General features: G+C 39.8%; 1 protein-coding gene across 1 annotated transcript in view; it reads left to right on the top strand.

Moving 5' to 3' along the window:
• Positions 1-21,466, top strand: part of LOC121963669 (protein unc-13 homolog C) — a 130,472-nt gene that overhangs the window by 82,664 nt on the left and 26,342 nt on the right. Inside the window, exons 20-24 of the mRNA XM_042513969.1 lie at positions 13,527-13,653; positions 15,780-15,876; positions 16,751-16,894; positions 18,427-18,504; positions 20,903-20,980. Of these exons, the coding sequence (XP_042369903.1) occupies positions 13,527-13,653; positions 15,780-15,876; positions 16,751-16,894; positions 18,427-18,504; positions 20,903-20,980 (524 nt within the window). The remainder of the gene's footprint in view (positions 1-13,526; positions 13,654-15,779; positions 15,877-16,750; positions 16,895-18,426; positions 18,505-20,902; positions 20,981-21,466) is intronic.

The raw sequence follows: 21,466 nt of genomic DNA on the forward strand, positions 1-21,466 counted from the left end.
GAGGAAAAGCATTGTGTTAATGATTCTTCCATCAGCCTTGTTTCATCATCTGGCAATGCAACACTCCCTGAAACTGTGTGTCTGTTTGTATTGGAATGATAGTGACCTCTGTATGTTTTGAGTTGTAACACAAACCCAGCAGATTTTGCACAAAATCCAACCCACAGACATTCTGTAAAATTAAGCAGAGAGAGAGCAGAGAGTATTTCAGTAATCCAGCAAGCTGGTTTGAGCAATTAAAATAGTCAAATGTTTTATAAATGATCAACTGTTTGTTCTTAAGCTTTTATCACAAACAAAGCCAAAGCTGGAACATGTTTTAGTTCTACTCTGAAAGCTAAGCTGCAACATTTCCGCTATTTTTTCACAATTGTGAAAGCAACATGATCACTTCCAAAAATTAAAACAAAATTCAGAGTGTATGAGTTTTCTTGACATGGTTCCCAACATGGACATGGAGGTGCCTGCTAGCAGCTAAAAGTGCTCTCCATAAACAGCACTCATCACTTGCGCAACATTTTCATCCCAGTATTAGCACTTACCTCTATATGAGCGCAGTGCAAAATGGCAGTGTTTAGCTAGTCAGTGGGATACACTTAGAACCAACATGTGCACACAGCCGGATGAGCTTACCACAACAAATCACAGAGAAGCTCGGACTACAACATACACAAAGGTAGGATAACTTGTCATTACTTATGACTTATCATTACTATGAGCAAGTGGATGCTATATTAAGTATCTTAATGTTGCATAAAGCTTATTTAAATTTAAACAGAATATAAAATGCTTTTGAAGTATGGAGAAGAGCATTTGTCACACCTTATTGTAATCATTAGATAAATACAGAATAATGTGTATTCAGCATATATTGCAATTAATAAGAGGTAAATTTATTCAGTTCAGTTCAGTCCAATTCAAATCTCTTTATTCGTTCTCGAGGGGCAATTAAAAGGACTGTAGATAGCACGTTATTAAACTATGTGATATTTAGACAATCTACAGAAACTGTCATAGGGGTTGGACTCAAGACACATTCTATTAGCTTTAGGAGGAAAGATTGGACACCACTTGTGCACATGTTTATTATTGGATTGACAAAATGACAGACAGCTTAGTCGAGTGATACCCTAAACCAAAGCAGCAGTAAAGGGTCATAATTTTCAAATGATTGCAATACTTAAACTAAACGGCACACCTTTGTGATAGTGCAATAACAATTTAGATCACAAGTCTTTTCACTTTTATGAAGGATAATATACACATTTAAGTAGATCAATAAAGAGACAGAGAGGGACACACTGAGCAGTTGTGGCTCTGTGTGTTTATGTGTGTATCTGAGTCAGACCAGCTGGGCATGTGACCACCTAGGGTGTTACTGACTGCTGTCACAGCAGGTTTGGGCAGTGTGTGTGTGTTTGTGTGTGTGTGCTCGCGCGTGTGTGTGTGCGTGTGATGTGCCTGAGGGTGTCCGTCTTACAAAAGGAGACAAGATTCATGGATGCACTCAGTCACATATACCCTCTTTCTCGCTACTTGAGCCTGAACCCTCTTCCCCTGCTTTGCCTCCTCTTGCTTCGACTTGTCAGTACATCACTGCCCGCCCACAGCGACACGTGCCAGAAGGAGGACATGACTGTCATGTTCCTCAAAGGAGCACTTTATATGAATTATTGCTCATTTTGTGTTGGTCCTACTGGCTGTCAGAGTTCTAAGTTTGGTTTGGTAGAGGCAGGCTAGTAGTTAAATGATAAAGCGTTTGACAGCTCATAAACCTCTTAACGGCATTGTGCAAACATGCACATTAAACCACTTAATGTGTTTTACTGTATGGATTGTTAAACCACATATTAAAAAAAACAGATGGCGCCAGTTCTAACTTGGGAAGCAGATTTCACTTTTTTGCTGATCCTTTGTATTGCAGAATATGATGATGTTGATGATCATGATTGTGATGATGACAACGATGATGATGTGCATCTTCAAAATGCTTGGATGTATGATACATTTACATAATTATCCGACTGTCCTGTCCACTAAACATGACAGAATGCCTTTGAATACATTGCTGCTGTGTAATGAATGTGACATATTAACAATTGGATAAAAAAGGTGACTGGTGTCACACTGTGTATTATCAAAAACATTTTACAGCTGAAAGTGCACCTCATGGCTAAATGGTCCTGCAAAATATTTTCCCTGCTTGTGGTAATTTGCCATAGTAGCAAAAAGAATGTAGAATCAGATAGTATATCAGATGTAGTGCATGTTGTTCTGCTTTTACTCAATAACACATTATGCCTCACCACCTTTTTAATTGACCCATGCTGCTGCAGTGGGTGGAAACAGTCTCTTTACTCACAGTGAGATAGAAGTGCAGCTAATTAATTCTCTATCAACAACTGATATCACTGACATGCAAAGTAATACCAGCAGTGTAAGCAAACCCAAATGAAGGCTCAATGAGTTTTAATGGAAAAGTAATATGTTCTTTATAGTGGCCCAGTCATAGACACATGCATCCGGCACATGCATGTGGCTGTGTGTGAAAAAACAAAGCAGAATGTAACTGGTTATATGTAGTAAAATATCAGTGAAACCACACAGGATTTAATTACTGTAATAACGGCTCACTGCTTTTCATAAAGATAAGTCACAAAACAATTATTCAGCTGCACAATCACAGCTAGATATTGTTTGTGGAACCGCAGCAATTGATTGATTTGGCAGTCTTTGATTCAATGGTTCGTAAATCCAATCTGATGCTCGACACCAAAGAGAGCGCCATTGTTCGAAGACTTAGTGTCGTATTTCCATATGGATTAATAAATGGTTCAATTAAAATGAATGAAAGAAAAGCTTGCCTATGATATTTGTGCAAGAGCTCATCAACAGTGGAGATGAATAGATGATTATGATGAGACGTGAGACTTTTCACATTACGATTGATTAAATCATACACCAAACTTGATGTAGACTGTAATATTATGCCTATAAAAATAAGTTATAAATGTAGGCTAATTGCTAGGCTAAAGTTAGGAGTTAGTAAAATGTCACCTAGCTAGCAAAACGCTTTATTAAATCATATGGCAAACACTGAACTTAAAAGTTTCCAGGCACAGTAATTGCATTTCACTAGAAAGGTTCCTGCCATTTGAGCAGTTCACCACACATTCAGTGCATTTGGCACTCTCATTGACTGTATAGATAATGGTCATAGCTACCATGACATTGCCGATTGGTTTGTGGACTGCCTTCTTGAAGCTTTGAGTTCAGTCGCTTTCATCAAATTTCATCTTAATTTTCTGAGCCAGCGATTATACTTGGACGAGAGTTGTGAGTTGTGAAGGGCTGAGGGGTGGATCCGAGTCACAGACTGTTGCTAGGCCTCATAGACAGCTTGTTCCTAACTGGCGATATCCTAAATATGCGTAAATTCGGGCCTTAATAAAATTCAAGAGGTGAGTTACCAAAAAAAAAAAAAAAAAAATCACCCCAGTACAGTTTTCATTCATTGGGAAATTAGCTACAGAGATCAAAACTATTTTTCGCCCTGGGCTGCAATCATGTTTATTTCTGCTGTAACGTTTGTCATTTTAACATGAGGGTCTATGGGGATTTACTCTGTTTTGAAGTCAGCCTCATGTGGCCATTCAGTGTAATGCAGTTTTTTTGGCATTTTCTGGGGTTGCCACTTGGGTGTTCTGCTGCTTCTTCTCTTACACAGAGAGTCAAGAGTATGTTGTGCTGCTCCAAGAGAGTGATGCTCTGAAAAACAGAATGGTGCATCCAGAGAGCGCTCTGAATTTATGAACAGTCCATCTTGTGCTTAGGAAGTTATTCTTTTTCCTTTAATTCCCCAGTGTGACGTTTCCTCTCCCCCATCATACTGTCACATACTCTCAGTGCCTTCTTTTTTAAACAGTTGCATACTCTACACATATGCATCCTGCTATGTGCATTTGCATATTCCTTTGTTTGTGCATGTGAATGACAATAATGAGGTGCTAGAAATACTGTAGGTATACAGAGCTAGTCCACATTTTTTTTCCTGTCTTTTTCATTCAGACAAATGGAAGTAACTCAGACTGACCCGTTTACATAAGGCACACATAACTGATAGGGTGGCTGACATAGACACCCTGAAGGAGGCGGGCCAGCATGTCCTGCTTTTTTGGTCCGTGTTTCTCCGTTTGTGTGTCTGTGCACGCAGGCCTGTTTGTCTGTGCAGTCATGCAAGCGTTGCACATAAGTATGAAAGCATGAATGAGAATAAAAGAGGACTCTGTGTGTAGGTTTGTGCACACACATGTGCATGTGCATTACTTAATGAAGTCTTTGATGCATCCCCTGCTTCTTGCTCGGAGGCCTTTGGTGCCAGTGCTGGTGCAGAAATGGATGCGGCTAATTTTAGCATCTCTGTGTGAATCTCTGAATGTGTGAGAGGGAGAGAGGAGGAGAAGGACGGAGAGAGGTAGGAGGGCATACAAAAACAGACAGGATAAAATAAGATCCGAGAGAAGGAGGATGTGAGAGAGTGAATGGCTGCATCTGAAATCACTCTCTCATTCATTCTGTTTACTGTTACCTGCATGATATCCACTCAGAAGGGTGCTCTGAAGTGGTAAATTTAGTTTTCAGACACTTAACAATTATCATCACCAATTCTGTGACCACTGATGGACAGGATCACATGCTATTTTAAAGTTCAGACCCAAATAAACATCAGCCAGGTCACCAAACCTTAACACATAAGTTAAAGACAGGCTGTTGAAGGGAAAGGAGATCCCTTGTGTCACCTAAATCAAAATTGTGTGTTAATAAAGATTTAATATCAATAACTTCACTGTGTTTTGACAACAAACAAGGATCCCTTATTAAGAGGAGAAAAAGTATTGCTAATACCAGACTTAATAATACCTCTGTGATGAAGTTCTCCACTACATGCTATATATCCACTGTATAGCTGCTTAATGGCTGTGGTCTCTGGAGCATGTCATGAAAGATCCAATGCTCCAGCAGCCCATTAACTCATCTTCAGCCTGTTGGAACAGCTTCGCTCCATAGAATATTTTAATTGAATTTCAATTAATGTACCTTTGCAAGGGGAGTTAAGTTGCCACAGAAAGACCTTGTTTACATGGCTGGCATGGGGCTAAAGGTTGTGTTATATTGCAGTGTGATTTTAAAAGTTACTCTGTTAGTTTCTAGTGCCTTTTTTTTCTGCAGTTTTCAGCACACAGTAGCTCACTGATTCTGTGGAGTGCTTCACAGGGAGGAGCGGGCAGCAGGTTTGGAGGCGGACCTTTCGTCAGCAGCTATGGAAGCTCAAACTCTGCCAGTGCACATCCCTCAGAGCAAGGTGTCAAATTTATCTGAAGGCCAGCTGCATTGCAATGTCTAACATGAGTAACAGCAGCAACAGAAAGTTTGCCTATTTGGTGGGGAGTTGGGGCTGTTGGTTCCCTTGGACCTGGGGTTTGTGCTGTCTGGATTCGGCTTTCTGCAGCCGCTGACTTAGATTCCATCTCTGGAGTTGCTGCCTGCTCTCTTCCTGGTGAGGTGGTATGTAGCAGAGATGAGTGAGGCGAAGGACACACTGTGTTTCGAGGCTTAAGCTTACATTAGATATTTTAATATGGACTTTAAGCTGCACACTTGAGCCCTAGACTGTATACAAAGATGGATGACACATCTCCACTTAATCCCACAGTACAAATTGAAGCCAAAATTTTGGTTATGGATTACATCTTGCGCTGGTTATGTCATTAGGAGCCAAAATCTGTGCAGTAGCAATCTTTGCATAATCAAGTTCCCACCCACACACATGTCCAACCAATTATGTGATGTGCCACTGATCATGAGCACATGATTGGTACACATAGCTGTCAGTCATGGACTCACACCCCCTTTTGATTGTGTCAAATAACTAATTAAAACCAAACTCATCAGAAATATACCTTGTGCCCTATGCCTGGGTAGCAGAAGGCTAAACTATTTGCATTATTTTCTGTCCATCTCTAGCACTGTGACAATGTTTACATTTGTTTAATTTAATTTATTGTCAAACTCTCTTTTAGACTCCCCTTTTTGATAAGTCTGTCTTCCTTTTTTTAGGTTGCTCTGCAGTATAGGCAGTTGTTGAGAATGCTGAACAGCAACTTTCTCTTTGGGATTCTCCACCATTGAATCAGGCTTTTACAATAGGGATGTGCCATAGACTTTAATAATAACTAGATGGTGGAACAAAAATGGCACCTATTCATTCCTATGGAGTTGCTCGCTTGGTGCATACAGCGAAAAAGTTTTGTTTTCTAGCCTCCAGGTTTACTTCTGCGGTGTGTGACACGCTAAATATTCGTAGTTGTGTTTCTCCCACTGTCCCCGACCACGAATTCCAGTTTGCCTTATAGTGCCCACTGGGAAAAATTTGCTGCAGGGAGGAGCAGCTTTCCTTGGGACCTGGGATATGCACATGCATCTGCATTAGTAGAACAGTCAATAGGAAAACACTTTCTCTGATTGGCCAAAGTTTCCTGACACATGCAAGATTTTCTAGAGCTTGGAAACAGAGCCAAGAGGAGGTGCTAAGTCTAGTAGTCTCACAGTCCACTTCAATTATAGTATTCTTTACGGTTATTATGGCATTTCTCCATTGAGGCCACAATACAACTGCTTACCCCATCTTTAAAGCAAGAGATTTCCCAAATGTTACATTATGCAGGGGGAATTTATTTTAAAAAAGACACTGCATGGTGAGTCACCATACTGAAGCAGAGTGGACTCTTGCATTAGTAAGTCATAAGACTGGCTGTGTGTCCTACTGCATTACTTGTTTGAGTCACATCAGCTGGAGTTAGTGTCTCAGTTGGGCTCTGGTGTTATAGCAGAGCTGTGTCAGTAGGCCCTTGTGATACAGCTTAGGAGGCTCTTTGACAGAACTGGGTCAGAAGCCAAGATGAAGGAATTATGTCATGGAGAGAACTATACTGGCCTCGACTGCCATTCTGGTCCTCCAGCCTTTTGCCCAACCACATGCTCCTATAGATATATTCATTGAATGGTAATAATTCCAGTATGGAAATGCTGTGGTGCAATTCATCATAATATCCATGGCATTTAAATCAATGAGGCAGTGAGTGAGTGTGTCTCCTGTGAGTTTGTCTGTCCCTGTGGGCTGAGTCAGACAAGATGACATCCTCACCAGGGACCTTGAGCCTACTCCTCCCTCAGGACCGCCCACACTGTTTACCACCAGCAGGGCACAAAGGCCCACACACATGTACGACTGTGTATGCATGCACACACATGCATAATGGAAGAGACACACACACAGATTGGAAGTCCCTATTTTAATGGCTTATTGCTTGATCGTTTGCATACAGACAATGACAGCAAATTCAAGCACGCCTGATACTTTTGTTTATATATGTTAATATATATTAGCAGAAGCGTAGATGAAGTGGAATATAAATAGGATGGGTGTGGTAATTAATCATCATCTTCTCAGCCAGCTACATTATCTATTAAACAGCTGTACCAATCACAGAGACCTGTAATGAAAATGTCTCTCTAAATGAAGAGGAGAGACCAGCCTGACTCTTCCAGACGTACTGTTGTTGTCCAGGAAGCAGAGAGTGGCAAGGTGCGAATGTACGGTGCCACAAGCTATTTGCATGATTGCATAAACAGAAAATTAACCATTATAATGCAATTTGGAAACCAGGCACTGTTGAAGAACTGTTTTAAAAAGATGAAGCGTAGGTTGTACCCTCATCATGATCTAATTTCACCAAACCAATTACAGTCATAATTCTGCTGTATCACATCATACTGCAGTTAACAATGCAACAATAAAACCTGTTGGAGAGAAGGTGATGAGGCACGCAGCTGTTGCACCTGGTAACCTGGAATATATAGCAGAAAATACTGAGAGATGTTAAAGGTGGTGAAGGACTTCAGGGTTTGTATGAAGAATGATTTTTCATTGAAATCTTAAGCTCATTACAAAGTCAGCCTCAACAGCAATTCTGCCATGCCTACACTCACTTACCTTTTCGTTTGTCAAAATAAATTAAAGTCTTCTCCACATGTTAATATGGCTGTAAATATAGACCTTGTCCTGAGACACGTATTGTCTGTGCATTGTTGTGTCCCTCTTTAAACCTTTGCATCATTCACAGAGTGCAGGGCAGAAAAAAAGCCTTACTAATGAATGAAGAATATTTCAATGTCAGTAAAATAACATATTGTAGTGCTTCTTGGGCCAGTCTTTGTGATGCTCCAAGAACAGCACATATCCAAACATGCCTGCCCATACATAGTATGTTAAATGCATTTTTATTTTCAAGGTGTCAATCCATGTGACACTGTGCGGAGGTCACAGGAGGCTGCATTTGCACAAACAGCATAAATGAATATGAATTGGCTTTCCTTCCAAAATGACAGATTTCCTATTTCAAAAATCTGACGCTTTACAAAATAATTCCTGTCATTGAAGTGAAATTCATCAATGAATGATAATTTAATCACATTGAAGTTCGACAGCCTGTAATTACATTTTCGTAGAGGCTTTGACTGTGTTTGAAAACACAAGATATGTCTGTCACCTCCAACCCTTTTAGCCAGAATTCTTAGATATAAAAAATTTAGAGCCATTTTACATGGAAAAAAGAAAGAAAAACAGATGACTCATTCTGAAGTCAGACAGCTTCTGTATGTTTTATAGCAGTCCTTTTTAAAACACTGCCCCCTGCGGCCTCATTTCCCGTCAGATTCTCTCCTCCATTGAAACAATCACATTGGGAACCAGGCAATGGAAAATTATATCCTTTCGCTTTCATTCAGAGGGTGCAAAGAAGCACACTCTGTCCATCTGTGCTTCCATTTTCTAGAGAGAGGATATGAGCTTTTTGGCTTGTAAAATGAAGAGTTTTGAAGGACGAAAGCTTTTTGAGAACTTTATGCTCTTTTGACCTCTGGCAAATATTTCTGTCTTAATACCACAGATTTTGAAGCTTGAAGAAAAGTGTTGTTTTGTAAAATTTGGCTGGCACCGTGAACCATTCCCTTCAGCTAATAAAATGCAGTTACAGAAAACACAACTTTGTGTGTTGGAATAAATGTGTATTTAAAAGCCGATGCATCAGTAATGCTGATTCCAGCCAATGGTGCATATTCCTCATGCTGCTTCAAGAAAATAAGTATGAATATTGAAGTCCCGCTAAGGATGTGTCCTAATATCTTTTGTGACCCTGACCTCTGTATTGGTGCCAAAATTCCCACTTGTAGACAAGACATGTAAACATGTAATGGGTAGATCTTTACTTTCAAAAAACCGTCATGATCTCCTGAGGATGCACATTTCTGCTTTGCAGGAGCTTTCCTCTAAAGCCACTACCAGAACAAGCATTACACATTTAACCCCACTGCTTGTGGTTTGCACATGCAAAATATTGCAATACCAAGCTGTTTTTCCCCAACCCTGATAAGACTGGGTTTATGTGAGTCACTGAACACTTCTAGTCAAGCAGTCATGTATTATTTTTTGGAAACATCAATACATTCTTATTTTGGAGCCGCAGAATCGTACTACATTGTTTATATACAGGTACTGTATACAGTACGTGTGTTTGAGTGGATGTAGGGTACACACACTCTCTACAAGCACTCACATATAGCAAGCTAGCACAACCTGTCTGGCAGCACCAAACAGCACACCTGCTGACCTCGACTTTTCTGTCTCCCAACTGACCTCCATCTGCCTCCTTTAGGTGACTGTGAGAGTGTGACAGTAAGGGTGTGTGTGTGTGTGTGTGTGTGTGTGTGTGTGTGCGTGTGTGCGTGCGTGCCTGCGTGCGTGCGTGCGTGCGTGCGTGTGCGTGCGTGCGTGCGTGCGTGTGCGTGCGTGTGCGTGCGCACGGTGACGGCAGTCAGAGCTTAGGGCAGAGCGGTTGACAAACTGTGACTGTGTGTGTCCATCCTGTATGTGTATAAGCTGCCTTGGAGTGCCAGCTCAGTTATTAAAGTGGCACTGCCACAGTGGGTCCCTCTGCTCAGGTATAACGCAGCCACTGCTGCGGAATAACTGCGGGTCTTGTGGAGTAAAACTATCTCGACTCAATATTCACAGTGTTTAAGCCCCCTGCTCCTTCAGTGGCAAAGACTGACCAGGTGAATCCAGTTGAAGCCTTAAATCTCTCAGCAAAACCACTTTGGCCATTAAGGTTAGGTGTTGATGAAAGCAGTGATCCCTGGCATTTCCCCGTGGTTGGCTCCAAAAGAAAATAACCCTGAGGTGCTGCTATCATCGTGGCGTTTCCTATCAGCTATAAGCAGGACATTGCAAAACTTTTAACAGTCCCCTAAGCTTCTGGGTTTTGTGTAAAGAGGTTAAAATCTGTATGTGCAAGTTCAACAAATTCCTCCTGAGGCATTTAATGTACAAGTGGAGAAATGACTTGAATACATATGCTTGCTGCTTAACATACACAAAAAATGTTTTTCTCATGTCCTGGGATATTTGAATATCTTTCTCTGTGCTGTTTTTGTGATGCATTTCTCTCACTCACTGTACTGTGATTTTTACGGTTCTGTTATTGCCACTGTTACCTGCAGAATGTGTGAAGCCATGGTGGCTGTGCCAGCTGTGACTGTTTTTGCCAGACTGAAAAGTAACTCTGGCCTATGTATCAAATGCTTTCCCAGGAGATATACTAACACTATCAAACCAGTGTGCTCCCTAAAAAGATTAATGTTTAATCCTTGAGACACAACTACATTATTTTGGCTTTAACACAAATTTGGTCCTAATTCTAAAGTTACTCTGAGCAGCAGTAACTAATAACACACTTACTTTAGTGGAGCACTAATTATCTTCTCCTTTCCAAGGACTAAAATATTGCATTGTGCATTTGAATACATTATCCACACAGGTAAATATGTTAATTACACATATGTAAATATTTTCCTCTGAGCAGAAAGAGGAGAGAAGGCTGGCAGGCTGTGCACTATTCATCAGAGCAAACACCAGGGTTCTTATCAGGATTAAGGCGCGACAGCCAGGGTGCAATGCGTGGATTTAAACATGTCTTTGATGTTGCGTGAATGCATAAAGCTTGTATCCGCAAAACAGTGTGTGAATATGTGTGCCTTTAATTCTGCTTTACCCTTTAGAAGCACCTACATTTCAAAAGAAATCTATTACAATCCTATTCCCTGCTTCTTTAGCCTTTTGTCCAGCCAAATTTTGTTGACTGTAGTTCACACCAGGCAAATCCTTTATGTCTCAAATGCATCTCTATTTCTGATCAGATATAGCTTCACCACTCCCCATGTTTTATCTTTGGAAATCTGTAACAGATGCTGAACCCAAAATAGATACCTCCACTTTGCCGTAAAGAAAGGCATCATATGGATATTTGCATACTGAATAAAAAGTACACTAAATAAGAACGAAGAGGTTGGACGAAAAGTGAAGACAATGAGGAGTCACAAAGAGCGGCTTAGAGAGAAAGACTGAAAGATTCATGCAGGAATGGGTGGGGAGAGACGGAGAGTGGTGACTTGCCTTGAGGTCTGCCATGCAGCAAACATACAGCATTTACTAGGTGATTGCTCAGTGCAATTGAGGATGCCTTCATGTTTACACACCCCTGTAATGTAAACAGTTGTGGACTGGCACTGCTGAATGTGACAAGAGACATCTAAGTATTTTGCGAACTGCCATGTCTGTGCTTGAGGTTTGTGTAGGTTTTTGCAATAAAAGCTTTTTGGTTAAGGTCAGGGGGAGACCATGGTTCAGTAAACTCAATTTTAACTGCTGGTAGGAGAGGGGATGTGCAGTCTTTGGTGTCTAAGTCAGACAGGCTGTCTGCCCAACAACCCACCACCTTCATCCACTGCCCCCCTGACAGACTACAATAATTATTTGGACGGCCACAAGAGGTCACTTGCCAAGAAAAAAGGTATATTGTAAGCATTTGAATAAACCACAGAGCTCTCACGCTGTATGGAAAAGTATGGAATTTGATTTCAGTAATTATCTGGTCTGGAAATATTTTTTGTAAAAGGAAACCATACCTTTATGGCTGCATCCATCTTCATTTCCAAAGACAAACAAGCCTGAACACAAGCCATTGACGAGCCATTGTCAAATATGGTCTGAAAAAGATTCAAAGAAGTCTGTAAATTTGAAACTGCAAAAGTGAAAAAAAAAAAAAAATGTATGTATGTATGTATATATATATATATATATATATATATATACATACATACATTTTTATTATTATATATATATACATATATTTTTATTTTTTATACATGTATATGGTATATATATATATATGATAAACATGGTTAACATAATCTCTTTTGTATGATGTGTAATGTTGGTGTTTGTTTTTGTGTTAAGTTTCCCGTAAAGGGCAGCTTTGGCTCAGGAGATAGAGCAGGTCTTTGGGCAAGATACTGAACCCTAAATTGCTTTTGATGGCTGTGTTGTCATGTGTATGAATTATTAAAAATGAGTAGCAGGTGGCTACTTGTGTGTTAACCTCGGCCACCAGTATATGAATGTGGGTGTAAATGGGTGAATGTGACTCGTAGTGTGAAAAGCACTTTGAGTGGTCAAAAACAACTAGAAAAGCACTATACAAGTGCAGGTCCACTTAACATTTCCTGATACAACAATTGTTCGTATGATTCCCCATACTGCTATGATATGCCCTTGTCTCCTCTATTTACTCTTCTTTGTGCCATTGTCTACAGGAATACAGCAAAGCCAATTTAGTTTACCCACCACTGCAGGTGCACAATAATTTTCTTTTATTGGTCTTTGAGCCATTGTCTTTTTTTTTTTTTGTCTCATCCTAGTTGATTGGTTTGCTTTCTTTTCCCCCGCCTCTTCTCTTCTTCCTCGCTGCCTCTCTTGCACCATCACCACCATCTCTCCTCAGGGGGATCCCATGGAAATGTTTAATTGTTCTGAAATGTCTACAGTGGGCTGGACTAAATGACTCAGCATCCTTGTCTGCTGACATGAAAGTCTAATCCATTTTAGCTTCAGTTTGTTTGCAGTCATTCAAGGGCTTTCTTTCTTTTGAAGCGAGCTGGACACATTCACAGGCTCGGTTTTATTTTCTCATTCTTTGATAGCTCAAGGCTGTACATAATTGAGCCCGTTAAGATGTCAGATTAAAAGCAACCACTGCTACCCAGGTCTTTTTATGCTTATTAAGATATTTGCACATTTCCATTAGTGTGTGTGTGTGTGTGTGTGTGTGTGTGTGTGTGTGTGTGCACATGCGCTTGTGAGCTTTTGTTTTTTGCCCAGAGCACATGCAACACGCTTCTATATGAAGATTTGATGTTGCCTTTCAATTTGACACGCTCTCTGGTCAGTCCAGAGGTGTTCCTATGTGTGAGACTCAATGAGAATTACAAAACAAGGTTTCTCTGTATCAGGACTTCAGTGGATATACTCTATATGCTAACGTATGCTTCTCATGTTTTGATCTGCATTACAGAGCATGACAAACACCGCCTATGCAAAAGTACAGAATACATGAATCTCCACTTCAAGGTTAAATGGTTCCATAATGAATATGTTCGTGACCTGCCGGCCTTCAAGGATGTTCCACCTGAGTATTCTCTGTAAGTGTCCTCTCATTCTCACAAACACAGCCTGTACATATTTTTTACTGAACAAACAAAAGTATGAAGATACACTGTTAAAGAAATATATATATATATAGCATTTCACCAGTATTGATGATAACTATGATTTGAAAGTGAAATGCTGGTTTCATGTTAACGATACAAATATGTTAATGTGGTGTAAATATTCCAGCACTTCTTAAATCATTTCACTTTCTTTCCACTCTTGCTTTGTCACCCTCCCCCAACACCATCTGGTTGCTTTTTCACTGTCCATTAAGTGTAATTGCTCTTTTTATACACATTTGTACAGTAATTGTTACAGTTTCTCTTTCCACCTCCATACACTGCAGTTTTATCTTTATTTTTTTTTCTTCAAATTTTCTATAAATATCACAATAACATCTGCATTTGTATCTCAAAGGGAAAATAATGGTGTTATTGTCCTTAACAGCAGTGACAAAGTGACACTAAATGTACATAAATGAACAGGTTGCTTGCAACATTCAAGGTAAAACAAACATGGCCACAGGAAACGATGATGGGAACAGTCATAGCTTAATTAAAAGTGATTTCACAATTAAATTTAATTGGCTTTTTAAACTTTAACTAAGACAAATATAGATTATTTTGTATGTTTCAACTAAATGTCAACATAACGCATTTCAGTGTTCATTAATGTCAGTAATAATACATTGTTTGTGTCATTGGCAATAGCAACCTTTTAAAAATCGTTATAATAAGTGAAGTTAAAATACATTTGCATAATTGAGACAAAAGACGGCTGCCCAAAGACTGATCTCTGTGGAACTCCATAGGAAACTTTTTAGTCGCCCAACAAAGCATTTTTCCTGAGTTGAAAGAAAGTAATTTCATGTAAATCACATAGGTGCAAGGTGATCAAAATACCGTGTAGACTGAGGGAAAAAGGTAATGCCTGCACACTTACTATGCCAAACAAGTTTAATGAAGACAATGTTTCAATCCTACTTGGATCTTTGTCAGGTCAGGTCCTCAGGTTTCCTCAAAGCATTTTTCCCGAATAAACCTATTTTTAATTACTTTATCATTTGTAGTCAAACAAACGAAAAAATCATATTCCAGTGTCAAAGACACCTAACAGAAAAATCTGACAATGTGAGTGTGATACATACAAGACTGTAAGTGTTCAGATTAGTTTCTGATTAAGACTGAATTTGTATTACAGTCATGTCTGTGCAATCTGTGGTGGCAGTTTATTCCAGGAAGCCTTTAAACAAGCCAATCATAAACTGTTTTTTGGATCAGGAGACAAATTTATAGCCTAAAAGCATGTTTTTGTTCTTTTCACATAGCCCCGTTTTCCATTGTGCATGCATATTCATGTGCAGCAAAGCAGGGATAGCTGCAATGTAAAACACGTGTAATGCAAGCAGGGAACGCAATGCCCTCTTCCATCCTACCAGTCTATCAGAATAATGACTCCCCCTCCCCAAACACTGTCACTCAAACACCATCTCTTGCTGGATTGATTCATACTGTACACACACACTCACAGTCTTTCTCTCCAGTCTGCCTGTCTCTGTTCTCTTGCTCTGTCGCCACACCCACCTTATTTATTGGCTCTCCCTCCTGTACCAGATGCCCTTAGCCAGGGTACATAACCGTTTTGGGGGGACATCCGTTGCTGTGAGGACAAGCTCAGGCACTATTTTAAAAAAGGCAATGGCAAAGTGAAACAGACAGAACAGCATTATTATTCCACTAACAAATGTACTTCCTTACCCGACTCATCCGCTCCAGCCTGTCCTGTCCTCTGCTGTCCTCTGTCTGAGCCTTGCAGTCTAATTTGTTCACAAACTGAAACCTGATATCAATGTCTGCATGGATCACAGCCTTGGCCAAAACCACACTGAAATTTGCTAGTTTTTTTTTTTTTGGGATACCTTTTTGGGTGTAATCAATTTTTATCGATCTCTTAAATACAGTTGTTCCCCTATGATTTTTAAATAACTAAAAAGCTTTGGCCTCTGAATTGGTCTCATATACTAAACCTTGTTTCCCTTGGTGTTCCTGACAGGAGAGATAAACCAATGCTAAGAAAAGATATGATCCTTCAATTATACAATGTTTTCTCTTTTTAGGTGGTTTGAGCCATTTGTCATTCAGTGGCTTGATGAGAATGAAGACGTCGCCATGGATTTCCTCAATGGAGCTCTGGAAAGGGACAAGAAAGACGGAGTGAGTATAACGTTGAATTATTTCTCACTATGTAGCTTTTAATTTAACCAACAAAGCCACTTAAGGCTGCTCTCTTATTCACAAGGACAACCTGCTAGACTGAATTTACCTCTTGAGGAAGAAGCTATGGGGGGATAAAGAAATTTTACACAGTCAAAAACACTCCTCACCCAGAGACATCAAAAGCCAAGAATATAAATGAAATTCGAATTAAAAATTGATAAAACAGGAAGCATAGCATGATTTTCAGGGTAGTAAAATGCATGCGGATATTAGGTAATAATGACAAGAAATGGGCATGAGCTTCACTAAACAAGTTTGGCATGGAAATATTGCAATATATTGATGCGTCTTCTAGCTAAACATTGCATTGTGCTTTACATGTGTGATTTGTGTAACCCAGGGATGTCCACTGAACAATTTGAGGTTAAAACCATGATTTATCTATACTTAAACATTTGAAAATTAAGACTGCATATGACTTTTAAGTGAATCACGAAAAAGTGCAGGAATCCATATGTGTAAGAAATAACTCAATATATTTTTCAGAGAGTGTGTCATATTATTAGTGCACCTCAGCAGTTACTGAGCATTCATGCATTAAGGGTTAACTGCACACCTGCTACTGTAATTGGCAGTAAGTGGTCTGGATTTCTGCTCTGTAAGCGGCATAGTTATAAAGTAATTGGTACATTAATCGAACGGTCTTTTCACTGTGCTAAATTACTTAATAATGCCTCACTATTCTGAGGTGCTTAAAGCTCTTAAGATCTGACATTCTACATCTGCCTCTTTCTCTTTTTCCTTCTTCCAACCCCCGCCATCCCTCTCTCCACCCTAATGTTCCTTTCTCCTCTTCTCTTTCCTGCAACAGTTTCAGCAAACCTCAGAGCATGCCCTCTTTTCATGTTCAGTGGTGGATGTGTTTACTCAACTAAACCAGAGTTTCGAGATCATCAAGAAGCTGGAGTGTCCAAACCCACAGGCTCTGGCTCACTTCATGTGCCGTTTTGCAAAGGTCAGGCTCTTTGGAAAGCCCTTACACTGAACCCTTAATATTCCTGTGAGGAGAAATAACTAAAGAGTTTGTCATTGTTCTGAGGAGACACTGTAGTTATTTTATTCAGTTTGATATCATCTTGCTATTAGGTTGTGATGTGTAGGATTTAGGGGGATATATTGGCAGAAATGGAATATAACAGAATAAGTGGGTTTAAGTAGGTTTTTATTGTATAATCACGTGAAAATATGAACTGTTGTGTTTTCATTGCCTTAAAATGAGCAAATGAGCTGTTTATATTAACATAGGCAGCGGGTCCTTGTGCACGGAGTCATGTCGCAACCACCATGTTTCTATATTAGCTCAGAATGGACCAACAGTGGCCCCAGATAGGGCCATTCATGATTTTGCCTTTTGACCATCTGCAATGAGCAGCATCAGAAAAACACTGATTTGATTTATATGTAGAACTGCTTTATTGAGTGTTTTAAATCACCAGTCTATTTGTTCGGAAAGTAAGAGCTATTTGCGTTTAATATATGGAAAAACCCTCCTGAAAGTCTGGAACATAAAAAAGTGAGCACACATGAAGTTATCATACAAAAAGGGTAAGCACACAAGGTACATGGTACAAGGTACAAGGTAGATTTATTTGTCATTTTTCTTAAAATTGGTTTATGAAGAAATTAAATTAAAGTTGACCCTAAATCCTGCTCCTGGAGTTGAAGAGTCTCACAGTCTGGGGAAAAAAGCTGTTCCGTAGTCTGGTGGTTCAGTAGCGGATACTTATGTATCTTTTCCCACATGGCAGTAGGGTGAACAGACTGTGGCTGGGGTGGCTCCTGTCTTTCAGTGTCCTTTGGGCTCTGTGCAGACACCTCACTTCACCGAGGTCACTGATGCTATGTAGATGGGAACCAGTGATGTTTTGGGCAGTTTCAATCACAGATCTCACCGTCTTTGTGATCACCACGTCTTCAACACATTTGCTGATATAAGATGTGACATAAGATGCATATTCTTCAAGACTGATGTTGTTATCTTGAGTGGCAGCATCTTTAAACATTTGCCAATCTGTGCACACAAAACAGTCCCGTAGAGCTGCTGTCGCTTCATATGTCCACACTTTAACAGTTTTAACTGTTGGTTTGATCCTTTTTATCAGCTGACAATATGTTGGCATATAATAGCAAGTTGGGGGCAAGCGCTTGTCTACTATATGTCAGCATTAGATAAGCACTGATCTGTAAGGTGAAACTGCTTTGTTCTGTGTTTTTACCGGTTTTAATCACTGGGTCCATTTGTTTTCGAGAGAAAGAGACCACTTTGAATATTTTGGCTCGTGGTAACAACCTCCTAAACAATGAAAACTGAAGAAAACCTAACCTTGAGAAGACTTAGCAGGTTGCAATCTCACCCTCACTGCAAGATGCCATCAAATCCACCTAAGTCTTACACACCTTACCTTTTTTTGTGATTTCAAGAAATGCAATTATAAAACAACAAAAAATTCTGTAATTATAAGATTGTCTCTCTCTCCCTTCCTACAGACTATCAACAAAGTTCTTCTGCAATATGCTGCAATCATATCCAAGGACTTTCCTTTGTATTTGAGTAAGGAGAACGTGGTAAGTGCCCACTCAAAGTCTGCAAATGTTAATAGCAAAGGTTACATTGAGTGTTTTTGGTCCAAATGCAAATGTGGTTAGTCAGATGATGGTGTTGCCATGATGACTGTCTCTAACAGTGGTTTGCCTGGAAAGTGTTTCAGTTAAGAAGCCCAGTCTGCTCTAAGCTGAGTACTGCTCTGCTTTTTGTAATGCACTTAACAAAGTGTCTCTATTAACCGAAATGCAATTATTCATGTCACAGCCCATAGCTGATGAGGAGAAGTCATTGGTATTTTCTGGGCTCTCTGTCCATTGTTTAATGTGATGGATGACTAAATGCAGAGCCTTCTGAGTGGCCTAATTATCCTCACTGGTCTTTGAAGTTGAAGTGAGCGATAACACACAGGGTACTAGCAGAAGAGGCAGATGTTTCTCTGCAGTGTTGACAGGCTCATTACAATTGTCCCAGAGAAAACATGAAATGTCCCTCCTTGAGAGAGGACTGAACAGACAGATGATGGAAAAAGGGAAATAAGAGGCAGATGGAGCTGTACAGTGGCAGGATTATATCAAATTAAACCTAATCTCCAATTTGTTGGACTGTCACATATACAATGCATGTCTCACATCATAGCCATCTTTATCAATAATGTACTGTGTGTCTGTCTTTGCTGACAACAAACTGAAGCATTAAAAGAGAGCAGTAGTATGAGTAAAGACAAGGATCGAAAACAGTGTTCCCCAACTTTTGTGGCTCACGACCCCTTAAAGGAATACTTCACCCCCAAATGAACATTTTAAATCAGTTACTCACCCCTTGTTGCATTGAGTGAATTTATGAAGATTTTTTTTCTTGTGTGCCTCCAGTGAAGGAAGAAAATTCTAAATGAATTTAAGTCATACAATAGGTGTCAGTGATTAACAACATTAAAACCATATGAAAACATCCATTTACAATCTCTCACACAACTGATACAGTACAATTCAAGTCTAATTATCCAATCGTGGAAGCAGATGTCTGTTGGTATTAAGTGAGAGTTGGGGTAAACCATGGACAAGTCCCCAGTCAATCACAGAGCTGACACACATAGACAGAAGACCATTCACACCTACCGGCAATTGAGTTTGAGTCATCAATTAACCTAACCTGCATGTCTTTGGACTATGGGAGGAAGCTGGAGCACCAAGAGAAAACCCAGGCACGCACAAGGGGAACAGACAAATTCCACACAGAAAGACTCAAACTGGCCGGCAGGTTTGAACTTAACCTTGTGCTGTGAGGCAACCTGCGTGCCACCCCAAAAGTCACAGTAATAAAGGCAGTTTTTCATAAGGGAACATTTCTGTAATCATCTTGTGAACTTACAGGTTTATCTTGGGACCCCTTGGGGCATACCCAGGTTGGGAACCACTGATCTGCAAAGATCTGCTATTGCAAACATAGTGCTGTTGTAAATGTATTTCATGATATTGAAAGTATTTGCAGACAAACTCGTTATCTTGGCACAACCGTGTTCAAAAAGCAACACCCCAGTGAATACTATAAATCAATAAATACACTCTTGTGAAATAGCTTTCTTTTTTTTCTCTGTGTTATATGCAGTCTTGGGTGATGTTACAGCAGCCCTTTGGTATTTAACTGATAGTTTATAATATATCCAATGCGGGTGTTAGTGGACAGAATCCTTTATTCTATATATTTCACCCTCTCTTAAGCTAGAAATATATAGCCAAGGGAATCTCCATTGCTTTTACTCAGATTTAAATATCTCATCACTCTCATATAGATATGCTCATAAATCTAGTAGCGAGCAAGCCATTATGTGCTGCCGCTGAGACACTATTGGCTGCTTTGTGAATTGAAAGACACCAATCATCCTTCTCCTGTGGGGTGCAGAATTAACATTTTGGCACCATCCAGTACCACTATCATAATTTTGTGGTGCTGTGTGTTTGTCAGTTGTTTTTTGGGCAGATAATGTACATAATCTGTGAGTGACTGAAAACTCTGAAGAATTACTCACAGTCTCCATAAACAGCAGTGTGATTAATGTCTGTCATCTGTTAAACTTGTTGTGCAGCTGGAAATCGATAGTGCCTGACATACTCAGCGCAGACATTTCTCTCCCTGTTGTATTATGTATTGCGTTTCCCTGCTGACTGTCGATGTCGCGTGGGATCCAGGAAATCAAAACTGATGGATTTGACTGCTTTTGCCCTTCTGACGATGTGTTGCAATTATTTGGGCCAGTATAAAGCTTACAAACTGTTACAGCAGAATGTCAATAGCTGTAAGAAAAAGCAGAAAATTTAATGCACCAGGCTTTTCTAGGATGTCAACACCATTAAATATATATGATGTTCTTCACTGTACAATACAAAACAATCTAATTTATTTATTATTTTATTTTTACAGCCCTGCATCCTCCTCAACAACATTCAGCAGCTCCGGGTCCAACTGGAGAAGATGTTTGAGTCCATGGGTGGCAAACAGGTCTGTGCCTACCTGAGTGTGTCTGTCTACTGTGTTTGTGTCAGCTTTTGAGGCACTTCACTTTCAATTATACTGATAATTTCCCTCCTGTATTGAAAAGAGAGAAAGGGGACACATGAATTATTATAAAATATTACTGCAGTAATCTGCATTCTTCCACTGGAAGGTCAAAACACAAGGTTAGCTAAAGAACAGCGTCCCCGGGGATTCAAAGGATTCCGTGTCTCCCTGAAGGACACTTCAGCAAGGTTGATGCCAGTTTATAAAAATGCTTAAATTTTCATCCTTAGATCAGCTTCCCGCTGTGAAATAAATGCTGTGTCATGATTATGTAAATGATCATTTCCGATGACATTTATATGAAGTGAAAGTGAATTGACCCCAGATTGATGTGCTGTAAGCCTTCCCTCAGTTCTGCACTTAACCATGTAATCTGACCTGTAGTTTTGTTTACTAATATCACCTTTCGCGACTTCTTCCTTGCCT

The sequence above is a fragment of the Plectropomus leopardus genome, chromosome 1 (assembly GCF_008729295.1).
Source record: "Plectropomus leopardus isolate mb chromosome 1, YSFRI_Pleo_2.0, whole genome shotgun sequence".
Lineage (NCBI taxonomy): Eukaryota > Metazoa > Chordata > Actinopteri > Perciformes > Serranidae > Plectropomus > Plectropomus leopardus.